Source organism: Amborella trichopoda, chromosome 11, assembly GCF_054954075.1.
Source record: "Amborella trichopoda isolate Santa Cruz 75 chromosome 11, AtrichopodaSantaCruz75HAP2 v2.0, whole genome shotgun sequence".
Lineage (NCBI taxonomy): Eukaryota > Viridiplantae > Streptophyta > Magnoliopsida > Amborellales > Amborellaceae > Amborella > Amborella trichopoda.
The window spans coordinates 6,174,414-6,189,143 of record NC_142346.1 but is presented as its reverse complement, the minus strand read 5'-3'; the positions used below and the strand labels follow the sequence as shown (position 1 = coordinate 6,189,143).

Below are 14,730 nucleotides of genomic sequence, written 5' to 3'. Positions count from 1 at the left end.
TATAAATATGAATTGATGATTTTCAAATTTCAAGATGGGTAACCGGATAATCGAAAGTGAGTTGTCTTCCAAAGCTGGTGGCTATAACAAATTTACAGAGCCACTATGCGTCCCTCATTTCCTGTCCGTACGTGAAGCCTACCTCATCCCCAAAAATCTTGTCAACGATTTGAGAGAGAGAAGGAAGGAGTTTTACCTATCCCAAATAAAACATGACTGAGATGGAAAGAAGGTTTTTACCTTACCAATTGAATTTTTTTTTTTTGACAATATTACTTTGATTTATTAATTAATCACGGAATACATCTCAATAGATGATTATATCAGAAATCACAAAAGACTACAGTCGTGGTCCTCGCTTCTCTAAATCATCTGCAATGTTGTTTGCCTCTCTATACACATCTTGAAATGATATATGTAAAGTTGTACACATATTCATAACGTTCCTTCATTTTCTTCTCAATCATCATGGTGGCCTTGATACCTTATTACACCAATTAATCACATTAAGAGAATCACCTTCAAAGATTCATGGCAATAAAAAATTCTTCTGAATCATCAGCTGCAATCCTCTTTCTTGAGCCTCCATCTCCACTTCATTCACCATACCCATTCCACACGGTCCAGCATAGCAAAAGATCAACTCCCCATCCGAAGTCCTCAAAATTCCACCAAAGCCCGAAAGCATTGGGTTGCCTAGATAACTTCCATAAAAATTTAATTTCACACACTCTATCTCTGGTAGTGATCATCATCCCTTAGGCCTTACCTTAACCATTTTCGGGTTGACCAAATTATGTAGATTAACCTCCATGTCAACTTTTAAAACTCCAAAACCTTCCTAAGTTATGGAAAACCAACTCCATAACGAATCTGTAATATTTATGCTCACTATTTCCGCCTCCAACACTTCGTTCTAAAAAGTCATCTTATTCCGCTCCAACCATATCTCCCAAAGTATAACGCATTTATAATATTTGTGCTCACTATTTCCACCTCCAACCCTTCGTTCTAAAAAGTCATCCTATTCCGCTCCAACCGGATCTCCAAAGTATTGCGTGCCATCTCCCAAATCACTTCCCTACTTTAGGTAATTATTATTATTTGTTTTTTACATGTTGTTGGTGGGACGGAGGGGTGGGTAAAAAGTATGTGGAAAGAAGAATTGAGTAGACAGAGCTTTTACCTTGACCAAATAAAACGATGAGTGCATATATCATGCTCCGTGGGAGCATAATGTGTATTTACTCCTTGGGTAGAGACTAACTTAAAAATATCTTTTTTTAAAAAAAAATTTGAAATATATGAACAACCTAATAATCCCTACATGATTGTATTAAAAAAGAAGAAATTTTTTTTGAGGTTTTATCACTTAGATTTCACCCTAACAAAAATTGGACGGTTCCTATTCAATTTTGAGGCTTTTTTGTTTTTTTGGTTTTTGTTTTTTTTTGTTTTTTTTTTGTTTCCAAGCCCATGGATAATGTAGCTTGGAAATTTTATTCAATTGAGTACATAGGGGCGGCAACGGGTTGAGTACGGGTAGGGTCTGGCTGGACCTGGATCTAAATAGTATTCGGGTCCAAAATTTGGACCTATGCTCGGACCCGTAGGGTCTATCCGTCGGGTCCCGGGTCTAGTCAAATCCATAGCTACCCTATAACTATAAGCTTATTTTTATTGTTTTTGCCTGTTTTTTTACCATCATATACCCTATGACTATGAGCATCTTTTTTCTTGGCTAATAATACTGTAAAATATTGTGACAATATGAACACCTACCATGCGCCTTAAGACAAATGATTGCCATCATAGACCTTATGGCTACCGGTACGGGTCGGGTCCAGCTGGACCCAGACCGCACCTGACCAGAATAGTTTTTTAGATTCAAATTTTGGACCCAAACGCAAACCCAACCTGTTGGATCTCTGGTTTGGTTGGGTCCATTGCCACCTTATGAGTACGGCGTATGTGTTGGGAAGCTTACATCCCCAAAAATTGGGTCTTAAAATTACTCTTAGATTGGGTTTTGCCTGAGGAGTAAATGGACAATATGCTCCCTCAGGAGCATAAAATCATTTAGCAAATGAATTACATGAGAGAGTATGCGTGTCTCTGCATGTGTTTACCTTACCCAATAAAACTTCTTGGCTTTAGTCTCTGACATTTTGTGTGGCAGAGAAACGATTATGGTGTGCGTGTACTAGAGAAAGAGAAAATCTTTAGCATTCTGAAAAAAAAAATTAGGAAAAAATCTTTAGGAGGAAGATGTCAAACAATAAGCGAGTTCTTTATTTATTGAGTGTTCTCCCTATAAATGTTAAGGACTCTACATTATTGAGAACGTGATGAGAGTTAGCCTTTCCATTCGATTTTCTGTTTTTTTTATGGATATCATATGGAAACTGACTTTTGTATTATTGATATTGTACACAGGTTACGTAGAACAGAGGGTTGACTGTTTGGTCATGCGTAAGAGTGGCAACGGGCCGGGCCTCTGACGGGTCGGGCGAGTCTTAGCCCTGGCCCAAGTGATGCAGATTAAGACTGGGTTGGGTTGGTTCAAATTTTTATTTTTATAATTTTTATTTTCTAAGTTATAGGTGGATTTTTAGGTTAATTTTTAGAAAATTTATTTAGGAAAATTTTTTTGGTTGTAGGGTACCGTTTTTAGTTTTTTTGGAAATTCATCCTCGATTATTTTTTATTTTTAGAAAGAACCTATCTTTTAATGTTGAACGTCATCTTTAGGTTTAGAGGAAGTTTAGAGTTGTGATAAGAGTCGGTTTAAACATGTGAAATAGGGCTATTTGGTTCATGCGTAAATATTCCTTGAGAAATATTTACATATGTAAATTGTGTTTCACAAGTTTGATTCGTTTAAATCCATATGTAAATAAAATATAAAAACTTTGACTACGAAAGGGCCAAATACATACCTACTGACGAGTACAACTGTGGCAAGGCACCAATGGCTCTCATCTCTCTCGCACAAGAGTATTAAATCATTTTTTATGTCCTGATTTACATTTTCTTTGTATCATTCCTTTATGAACCCTAATGCATGAAACTTTGAAGCCCTAATTTTCAGAGACCTAATGTATCATTCAATAAAGGTTTTTTTTTTATTAAATTTCATCCCAATTCCTTCATTGTCTCCCAAAATTTCTTTCATAATTTTTGAATCCCCAATTTACAACATTGTTTCATCGATCCTAATTTTTGAAACCCCAATTTACAACATTGTTTATATAATAGTAATGATTATAGTTCTCCAGAGTCCATTGGACTGTAGTCTCCCTTGTATCGATGTTAATTCATTGTTTTTTTCCTCAAAAAAGAAGAAGAAAAATTGATTATTTCGTAAAATGACAGTTCAAAGCTCTATAAATAAAATTTGGTGACCTGCTCATACCATCTGTTGTGAATTTCACAAGGAAATAATATTTTTCTTTGTATTGGATAAGAAATGAAAGGAAAACTTCAATCTTCTTTTTGAAATGTTAATGGTGTTGTATTGAGTGGACAAAAAAAAACTTCAGTCTTCTATTCTCAATGTGTTTGATCAGATGCAATTACATGGTCAATGTGGACTTAAAAAATATGCATCACATTTCAAGTTGATTGTCAAGTGCTTGCCAAGTTACTCGCCATTAGTCAAGGGCTTCCCAAGTTACTCCCCATTAAGTTACTCGCCACTAAGTTACTCGCCATTATTTTTTTCCTAATTCACAGCCCTATTATATGTAGCATTGTGTTATATTTCTCATGGAATAATCATTTATGAGTTCTGTTTTTCATCATCTCGTTTCTGTTTTTTTTTTTTTTTTTGGGTAATTTAGTGAGAAAGACGGGTGTTAATTGGAAGGTGTCAACGGTAAGCATGGATACTATTCCAAAAAAAAAAAAAAAAAGTCATAGGACTTATATGTAGATGTGCATCCCCTCTATATGATTCATTTTTTAAATGGATTTTAGACTAAACTTTCTATACATATGGAATATCTAATATAACAATCATTAATATCTAAAAGAATAAAAATTTTAAACTCAAAATAATAATTTTTTGAAGAAAATTTTAAACGCATGAAACAATTTCCCCTTAATAAATCTATTTTTGAGATGGATTTAATTTTTAAAGATATATAATATCTAATATGGAGATCATAAATATGAATAAATAAATAAATTTTAGAAACTAGAAATAATAATTCTATTAAAAAAACTTTTGAACCATTAATTTCAATTGTTTTTAGATTATAAATCGCATATATAGAAATACGGTCCTGCCCGCATGAAACAATTTCCCTTTCCTGCATGTTACGCTGTAGTTTGCATCTTACTCTGTAGTTTGAGTGTGCCCAGTGTTCCCGCCGTCTTGTCCATTGCAGGAGTCACAGAAGTTCTCTGTCTTTGTGCCCCCCTACAACTGCGACGTTTGTGTTGAGATGGAGTATGTGAGTCCAGAAGGTCTTCGTTTAGACGGCCGGCGTCCATTGGAGGTATTGTATTGAAACCCTAATTCTCTTTTCTCTGTGATATTTTATTTCTTAAATCATCGTTTTGCTGTTTTATTTTCCTGAAAAGTTCATCTTCTCTTATCATGCCATGCTTCTTGTGCAATGTTCCATTTTCAGATGAGGCAGATAAATGCTGAGATAGGCGTGGTGGTTAAAGCTGATGGGTATGTGTATTTATTGGGATTTTTTATTTTTTATTTTATCTAGGGAATTGATTCTAATTATAGTTCATTTTTCCAGTTTATTTTTTATGAAAACTGGTAACATTATATTTTGGATGAAGGTTTTATTCTTCATTTTGAACTGGTTGTTGTTATGGTGAACCAATTGATTGATTCTTGCATCCTCTAAACATTTCAGGTAAAATTTGCGGAATGGAATATAAAAAATGATCTAATTGTTGGATATTGTTCTGTTCTCATTGTGCTTGGTTACCTTTTTTTTGTGTTTTTATACTTGATTTCTGCATATCAAGTGTGTCCAATATGCTCGCACACTGGAATTGGTGGTATTGTTTATACTGTGGTTATAATGATAGGCTCATGGTTCTGATATCATCGTTCTTTGTGTTCTGTCGAGTATCTTGGGTCATCTTTACTTCTTTGAAGAATGTATGAGTGAACTTAGCATTGCATTGCTTTCTCAAGCATAATTATAATTGCAGCTCTGCAGTTTTTGAGATGGGCAATACCAAAGTCATAGCTGCTGTATATGGGCCAAGAGAGGTACATGTTCTATTCACTCTCTCTAGCCTTTTGGAAATTTTTTCAAATACATGTTGGTTTCACTGATGTTAGCTTTATTAGTGAGCTGTTGGTCTTTAATATTTGTGTGACACTGCATTTCCTCACGCCAAGTATTGTTTTTTATGCATTTTATGTTTTTTTTAATTAATATATTATCATCATCATTTGAGCCTTATCTCAACTATTTAAGGTAGGCTACATAAATCATGTTTTGCCATTATGTTCTATCAATGGCTATATCCTTAGTCAGTCTATAAATTACCATATCTCTTCACACTACTTCCATTCATGTCCTTTTGGGCCATATGCTTGCCTTATTAGAGCCTTCCGCTCAAATCAAATTGTCCCTCCTAACCAGTGCTCTATTAGGCCTACGCTGCACATAGCCAACCCACCTAAGTTTACTTTCTCCCATTTTATCGCCTATTGGAGCCACCCTTAAATTTCCTCAAATGTATTCAATCCAAATTCTATCATTTCTTGTTTTTCCACTCGTCCATCTCAATGTCCTCATCTCAAGTATGCTCATCCTATTGATATGTCTTTTCTTGATCGTCCAACATTCCGTCATATAAAGCATGGCTGGCCTTGCAGCTATCCTATAGATTTTATTGGTATGCAGTAATCACATAAAACACCAGACGCACATCTCCACTTTACCAACCCAACTCCAATTCTATGCGCGATACCTTCCCCAATCCCGCCATTCTCCTAGATTTTCGACCCAAGATATAGAAAATAATCTCTTTTAGGTATTTCTCGTCCATTAATCTTCACAAATTTCTTGTTTCTATTCTTATTATTACTAATCTTGCATTCGATGTATTTTTTCTTTGTTCGGCTGATTTTAAAACCTTTAGATTCCATGAAAGGAGTGGCTATGTAGAACTCAAGGTATTAAATTAAAAAAATTTATTTTTCTTTTATTCAGGATACCTGAATTCTACTAACATGGGCCACTAATTACTACTGTAAATTAAAATTAGTACATTGAATACAATTTAAGATCTTTACTTTCACTGCCAAAACAAATAGAAACTATCCCGGAGCTTTATACAAACGTCCACTATATTTTCAGTATAATATATGTTCCTAAAAATTCACAGAAAAATATTGCTGAAAAATTAAATAAAGCAACTGGAAAGACTTAACACGATCAAACAACCTTCCTAGTTGGTCCCTTGTCCGTGCGAGGTCCATTTTGTGGAGGTACCGAGTAATTATTTGTGTTTAGCTGAATAGGTGGCTAGACTCCTTTCTAGAAAATAATTGCTCTTCAAAAGAAGCAATAAAGATTTGAAAAAGATTCCTTGAATCCAAGTAGGATTGGGAAAGATGGAATCCTATAAAGCAGTCTGGAAATTCAGGTGTGATTTCGACCTTTAAATCATGATGTCTTGTCCTTTGGATGATGACTGAGATTTAAAGGCCTTTCTTACCCCATAGATTTCTTGTTAAAGGCACAAGTCTAAAGTCAACTCAAACTCTATCTCAATAAAAGCCTATATAAAGTGCTGCCCAAACTCTCCCATAAGACACATGGTTTTTGTGTTCAAAAGGACCGGGACATTCAGGTAGGGAGAAGTCTGCTCTCCATGGCGGCAGAAGATGGTTCTTCAATCAGCAAGCATGTCAAAGGTTCTAGGATGTCATGTCCAAACAAGTTTCTTCATGGCAAATGTGTATAAAGGCATTTGTGCAATGAGCATGGACATGGAGGAAAAATTATCAGAGTAGGCACATGCAGAAGGTTTTAGTTGCAGCAGAGAAGCAAGTATGCTAGGGGCAAAAGGATTGCATGTGAAGGGTGAAGCACAGTTCACCATTCGCTATGGTTGTGGCAAGAATTTGACCCTCAAGGGGCGTGTTGAAGGCATCACAATATGGCAATTCTAAGGCAATGGCAAAGTTAAGAGAAGATGGTTCTCAGTTGCAGCAGAGAACAACAAGAAGATGGAGCAAAAGTTCCATTGAAGTCAGCATGGCACAAAGGGGAAAAGGTGGTTTCAATGGGCCTGCACTTGACACACCAAGAGGGTTTTCTTAAGGCATTCATGGCTAAGGTAACTTGATCTCTATTGTATCCCTGATCTGAGAAAGCACAGAAGGCTTCTAAGAGGTCCTTCCACATGCAAGAAAGAAGAAAAGGTTCCCCTATGTTGTTGCAAAATAGAGGTAGAGAAAGGCATTTTCTACAGGCTGTTCAAGACATGAGAGAAGAGAAAAAGTTTCTTTATGGGCTTCTGCATGTGTGTGGTTAAGACAAGGCGTCCTCTATGAATCAATGATCAGCGAAAGATGATCTTCAAGGGCTTCTGCAAGTGAGAAGAATATAAGATATTTGCTACAGGTTCACAAGTGAAAGAAGACTGATTTCTTCATTCGCTGCATGGGCATGAGGTAAAGAAACTCCAGAGAGGAAGAGAAACACTGTGGGCAGAAGACTTTTGCTGTGGTGGTCCGCCATTGATTCATGGAGATCTGGTGTAGGGTGAACCAAGTCTTGAGAGTAACTTTGGGCAACTCTCATAGTTATATTTTCTCTATAGTTGTCTTTTGATTTTGTGTTTTCTTGAGAATGTTGCAGCAACCAGTCTTAGTTTCGTTTTCGTGAGAATGTGGAAGAAACCAGATCTTGGGTTATTCTTTTTATTTTGTTTTGTTTTTCTTGATGTTATGGATATGTCTGTAAGTGTTTGGCAGCACATGTAGAGTGGGCTAGCTGGTACAAGCAATAGGCGTTGTTCTGAAATTTCTTGAAACTTTATACTTGGCACGCACTATTATACCTGATCACATCTATATCAATGTATGTATGTGCATGTGTCCTTTATTTCTTTAAAATTATTTTGCAGGTAGATATTCTCTTGATAATTTTTCTGTTGTCAAGATCACTATCATTTTTGTTTTGTGCTTGCTAACTTCAGTTATAATTTGACTGAACGAACACAATACCTTAACCATTGTTTTGTACACAGGGAGAAAATCTTGAAGGTCATTCCTTGTATCTGATAATGTATTGTATTTTGATAATAGTCAACATACGCTTCTTCTTTGAGTGTCATGTAATTGCTTGTCCTGTTTGGAAACTGAAATCATAGAAAGGCATAGAGGGTGTGCTACATGACATGTGAAGTTCCTTTTCTGTTTCTCTAGAGAATATTCTAACTGCTGTTTTGCCTGGTTCTTTATGAAGTCAGCATATAGACGAGGTTATAATTTAACTAGTTTCTGTTATCAGGTCCAGAACAGGAGCCAACAGCTTAGTGACCAAGCACTGGTAATGTCCTTTCCATCATCAGCGCAATCGCTGCTGCAAATATATAATGTTGGAAAAGTGTACAATAAGAATGTGTATCTTTAGTACAAGAAGGTCATATTTACTCTAGACATCAGATGTGAAATTGTGTGGCAAGGGGTGTGCTATTCAAAACGCTCAAAGTTCGAAAAACATTTCTCGAAGTTTGTGTGGAGAAAGGACACATCCCTAACTTCACAATTTTACTTTGATGGATAGGGTTGACTGCGACGTCTTGTAACAAAGGCAAATGGTCTCATAGTATTCAATCCTTATAATGTTGATCTGATTTTCCTATGGTAGTCACATCTATATCCAGGTAAGATGTGAGTATAGCATGGCCAATTTCAGCACTGGAGATCGCTTGAGAAGACCAAAAGGAGACAGGTTTGGATCCTTTGCTCTTCATTGCCACAAAACTGTATTATATGTTGTGCACAATTGTTAATTGTCTGTGTGTGTTCTATGTATGTGTGTGTGTGTGTGCCTGTATGTAATTAATCTGATATGATATAATAGATTTAAATATAATCTGCGTGATATATTATTAATTGTAAAACTTTATTATGTGTTATTTGGTATTATACTACATAACAATGGCATAAGGTATTGTCATATTAGAACTTCAGTGAGCCATCAGGGTCTTTTGATGGATTGAAATGTATTCTCAGTTTATCAAGCTTGGGATTTGTGTTTCAAGATCACTCATAGAACGTGTCGTCTTCCTATTTGGAGGAAGGAAATTGTGGAATTGACTGCTTTAAAGGCTAGGGTTCTGATATAGGAAACTTGAAGAACAGAAAATCAGCAATATGTGGCCAACACAAGCAATCTCTTGGGGAAATCTGAGGGTTTCCCTACACAAAACCTGAACCAGGGCTCTCTAAAGAACAAAGCTTCTCGTTCTATATCAAAAAAATCACTTGAATATCCTGACACCCTCTTCCAATCCCTATTTATAGTAAAGACATCACTTAGATCCCAAGAAGTCTTATCTCTAATTAGAATAGAAGTCTTAATTAAAAAGATTAAAAAAAGAAGAAGTTAAGATTCCAAAAGTAGAAGTCTTAATAAAAACAAAATTTGTAATGGCATTTTAACCCCTGATAAAAAAAATAATTCCATAAGTACTATAACCACTTCTTTAAATGACTCCTAAAATCCCACAAACCTTAAAATCCTTAAAAACATAAAAACCTTAAAAAGATAACTTAGAAAATTCCAAAAATACATCCCTAAAATTCAATAATAAAGATTAAAAAAAATAGGTATATTTTATCTTACATAATCTCCCCTGGTTGGGGAAATCTCCTCCTCGAGTTTAGAAATGGGCTAAGATGAATTCTTTGCTAAGCCTGTGATCTCCTTCAACTAGAACATTGTAAACATAATACTGGGACTTGTGGGTTATTTGACTAATCAAAACACAATGATTAACGTTGAAATTAGGCCTTTTGTAATCAGTTGATATATTCATAAACACTATTGAGAACACATTGAGAACACGTTGATGAAATGGTCTTTTTATGTCCATGAAAATACACGCTCGATTAAGTCTTACAAACTAGCAGAAATTGCATCAGTTTAGCCATATGAACCTCTCGAAATTTCCTTGGCTCAGCCTTAGAAAACGCCATGGTTGCATCTTCAAGATGAGCACTAAATTTGATGATCGAACCTACAATTTCACCTATTGATTCCCTTTGGAGTCCTCCATCTTTTTCTTCATCAAAGATGTAATCACAAATTCTTATTCATCATAATTGTAGATCGGATCTCCTATAAGATCTTGTTCTTAATCTGAGCATACACTGAACATTGGTTGTGAATCCCAATCTACAACTTGCTAATTTTGAAAACAATTGATGATGAAAATAATGATTCTCTATGGTCGTTCTCCTCAATATCACAACCCAAATTGTACTGACTAGAAGTGAGATTATCTCGCCCTTGGTTGAGTCAAATTATGCTCGTCATAATTAGGAATGTGTACCTTCAAATCGAGAACCTTAAAGTGATGTGCTCCATGTCTAGATCTTCTATCATTTTCCCCTTCACTTGACTCTGCACATGGTGCACGGCAGTACAAAAGGTTGTACTTGACATGTCCTTGGGTTTTAAAGATCACCATCTTGCTTATGAGTAATGCTAGCAAATTGTTGTGCAAGTTGCTGAACTTGCCTCTTAAGATGTTCTATTTCTTCATCTCTGGCATCGCAAGGTGGATCTACGAGAACTCTTCCACAGCCCCTTCTTGCTACAATAGGTTTGCCGAAATCACAGACCCTAGATAGAGAATCAACAAAACCTAGCTGAAATTAGTAAGATCTGGGCTGAATTTGGCATATCCTGTGCTGAAATCAATGAAATTTTTGTTAAGATCAGCAAACCTTGGCCCAAAATCAGCAAACCCTAGACTCCGTTGTAGTTCTTTGGCCTTTTTGTACAAGAAACCTGGCTCTAGTACTTGGTTGTAGGGTTCTCCTGTCCAAAACCTTAACCGGGTCTCACCAAATTACAAAAGTTCTCTTTCTTTCTCTAATAATCATGTGAATCTCTGTACGACCCTTTTATACTCCCTATTTAAATAAAAACCTTACTCAAACCCCAAGAAATCTAAACTCTAGTTAAATAGAAGTCCTAATTAAAATAACTTTTTAATGACAATTTTAGCCCTTATAAATTAAATAATTCCATAATTGCTGTAACTACTTTTTCAAACAACTTCTAAAATCCTAAATATACACATATATAAAACCTAAAATCCCTAAAAAACTTAAAAACCGTAAAAAGATAACCCTAGAATTTCCAGAAATACATTCCTAAATTTAATAAGAACAATTCAAAATGAGAGGCATATTGTCTTGCATTAGTTTCCTTTCAAGGGTTGATATTGTCTAAGCTGTTTGAAAATTTGACTTCATGCTCAGTACTTCGGGTAATGAGTTGAATGCTATGAGGAGTGTTACAAGCGGATCCTTGTTCCATAGACATTTATGGGGTTTCTTCAGGACTGCTAGGTGCAGGCTGCTGTCTTGCTCCTGTATCTACCTGATGTTAATATATTTATATAGGTAGCTGATGGATAGCCAATCTAGGTGCTTCTTGTTCTAGATTGCGTATACAATTTAATTGATGCTTGCCTTTCCTTCATCACTTTCTTAAAGTCTTATATCTCTCAATATACGCACAAGTGCATATCCTCACACACGTACCGTGTTTGTGTTTATAAGTTTCATGACATTAATAATTTAGAACTTCATGGATTATTGGGGTGGATTATTAGGGATGATGCTGGGGCCTAAGATGTAAGATATTTCAATGCAGGATCACCGGCAAAGGTTGTGTTTGGGTGACCACTTTTTCTTAAGTAAATATTCTTTTTGAGTGCTTTTAGTAAAAAAACTAAGGCAATAGCCGTTTTTCTCTTAGTGACTTTGGTAGCAAACTGCAGCACTTTTCAAGTGATTGGGGTTTAGAAATAGTGCTTACGTATTAGTAGGCTGGAGCAGACCAAATGTCTCACAGGAGTGTTAGTTGACTAGTTTATTAGAAAATAGACAAAGGATTGTACTTGTTAGGATTTGTACATAGTAGCCTCTCAACCTCGCAATTGAATGTGACCCGTATAAAGGGGAAATATGGTAAGTTGTTCCTATGTCGCTTAATTGGTTGAACAAGTAGGAAAAATCAGAAAACCTGCTAAGATAGGTTCTTTCTCTCGTTTAAATTATGCAACCCTTCTTTGGGTTTAGTAAACAATTTTTTCTCTCTCATGGGTGAGTGAGAGAGTATGATTTGTGGAGAAATATGAATAATAAAACTAAAGAGGAGCAAGATAAGTTTAAGATTTGCAGAACCTTTTAAAGATGCCCTAAAAGAAAATGGAGAAATCTGGAAGTTAGGGTTTGCAAAGATTAGCTAGAGAAGGGAAATCAATTGTAGAGAGAGGAAAGAAGAGAGAGGTGTATGGAGTTTGTTGAGAAGAGAGAGAGAGAACTGAAGTCTGCATGAAGAAAAAAGAGGAAGGAGAATGGGTTGTGAGTTGAAGATAGAGAAGAAACGAGGGACAATAAGTGATAGAGGTTTTGGACGAGAGACTAATTAGAGTTTGTACAGAGAAGTGGGAGGGGAATGGGTTGTGAAGGTTGTGGATAAAGTACTCAGGTGAGAGAAAGGACTTGTTTAGCACTCATTTATAACTTATTTAGGGGAGAGAAGGCTGATGTAGAAAGAAACATAAGGTTAAGAAGAGAGATCGAGAGAAATTACTCGGTCCATATGACGTAAATGCTTAACTCACAGATGTGTAGACACCCCATTTTTTTTTTTAAAAAACTGGTAAATTCCATGATTTTCCCAACCTTAGAAAACCCTTAGGACGATACTATTCCATAAGATCCCTAAATCATAGAACACCGTTGTCCATGGCCTCTATCCTGTGATCCAATATCCCAACATAACTTTTTGTTATTAAACTATATCCATTCCAACCAATTTTGGGCCTTTAAAAATAGGTTTTGGTCAAACCATTAGACTGTGTGCCCAGGGAATTCAGAGAGAAACAGTGAAAGCAGAGAGCAAATCCTAGATCTAGAGAAGCAACCTTGAAGCCCGAGTCCCCCTGAAACCAACTTTCAACCTTAGATCAGCAAAACTCTAGTTCAACCAAGCCAAAGCTTGGTCAATTTTGAAGAGAGAACAACAGAGGACACACGGTGTAAACACAACTGTGGTTCTGATACGGGCAAGGCCTTGAAGCCTCGGGTGCCCCGGGCCAATTGGCTTGGGCAGGTAACCTTTCTTCTCCATTTCTAGTTATTTTATTTACTTTATTAGATTAAGGATTCGTGTATTGCTTTTTATTTTTTTTATTTTGATTTTATTTTGTATTTCATTGCATGGATCGATGCTGGCTCTGCCACTGATATGAGATCAGATATGCTCATTTTTTGGTAGATCTGACCTTAGATCAGAATTCAAATTGTCCCCACTCTCTATCACTTTTGGAAACAAGTTTGTGGTTCGGATCCGAGTGATCTTCTTCTGAAGATCTCTTCGATCTGCATCCTAAACAGTTTTCAAAGTTTTTATAGGGCGAATTGCCACAAATCATTTTTCTGAAAAATAAAATTTCTTTTAAGGCCATTTCTTCAGAAGAGATGGTTAGGGCCATCCTAAACAGTTTTCAAAGTTTTCAAACTTTTTTGAAAAGGAAAATTTTAAAAGAAATTTTATTTTTCAGAAAAATGATTTTTCAAAGTTCTGAAAAATAAAATTTCTTTTTTTTGAAAAGGAAAATTTGCTTTGCAAGGAAAACTAAAGAAATAAAATTAAGGCTGATTTTGTTTAAAAAAAAATAAAAAATCATTGCATATCCACACAAAAACATTCATGCAAAAATAATGGTAAACGAAAACCGATGGGGCATAAGGTAAAGGATTTTGAACTATGGTAAAACTTCTTTTTGTTTTGTTCCCAATTTTATGGAATTGATGTTAACGATAACATGAGGGACCTTAGAATGTGACCTTTTGTGAACTGTTAAAAAAAATTAACCCTTTTTCTTTTTTGAAGAAAGCGTGAAGAGCCAACAAGGTGAGCGCAATATGAACAAAAAAAAAAAAAAAGGAATCTCAGTAAGTTGAACTATGAATAAGGTCCTGATGAAGCAAAAACTTTATGTTGAAGCAGATCCTCTGTTTTTATAGAGAAGGAAGAAAGAAAACGGTACACAAATAAATTGGTGTGAGATGCAAAGAGGCATGGACAGAGAGCAAAAAAAAAAAAAAGAAAAAAAAAAAGAGAAAAGATAGTGGTCCCTCAGATGCCTCGAAGCTTTTATTTTTTTTGTGCACAGATCTAGCTCGAAGGGCCCCATTGTGGGCGCCAAACTGTTTACGATGCAAATCGGAGAGATCTTCAGAGGAAGATCCCTCATATTCGAACCACAAACTTGTTTTTAAAAGTGATAGAGAGTGGGGACAATTCAAATTCTGATCTAAGGTCAGACCTACTCAGAAATGAGCATATTTGATATCAGATTAGTGGTAGAGCCAACATTGATCTGTACAATGAAATACGAAACAAAAAAAGCGCAATACAAGAATCCTAAATTTAATAAAATAAATAAAATAACTGGGAATGGAGAAGAAAGGGTTACCTG

General features: G+C 35.7%; 1 protein-coding gene across 9 annotated transcripts in view; it reads left to right on the top strand.

Annotated features, from left to right (window-relative positions):
- Positions 1-4,301: 4,301 nt before the first annotated feature.
- RRP41 (3'-5'-exoribonuclease family protein) overlaps positions 4,302-14,730 on the top strand; it is a 46,986-nt gene continuing 36,557 nt past the window's right edge. For all 9 annotated transcript variants that reach the window (XR_016044117.1, XR_016044114.1, XR_016044115.1 and 6 more), the window contains exons 1-5: positions 4,302-4,502; positions 4,638-4,684; positions 5,185-5,245; positions 8,508-8,546; positions 8,884-8,951. Coding sequence is in view for 3 of the 9 variants with exons in the window: in XM_020673758.2 (XP_020529417.1) it covers positions 4,449-4,502; positions 4,638-4,684; positions 5,185-5,245; positions 8,508-8,546; positions 8,884-8,951 (269 nt within the window). In the remaining 6 variants the exon portion in view is untranslated. The remainder of the gene's footprint in view (positions 4,503-4,637; positions 4,685-5,184; positions 5,246-8,507; positions 8,547-8,883; positions 8,952-14,730) is intronic.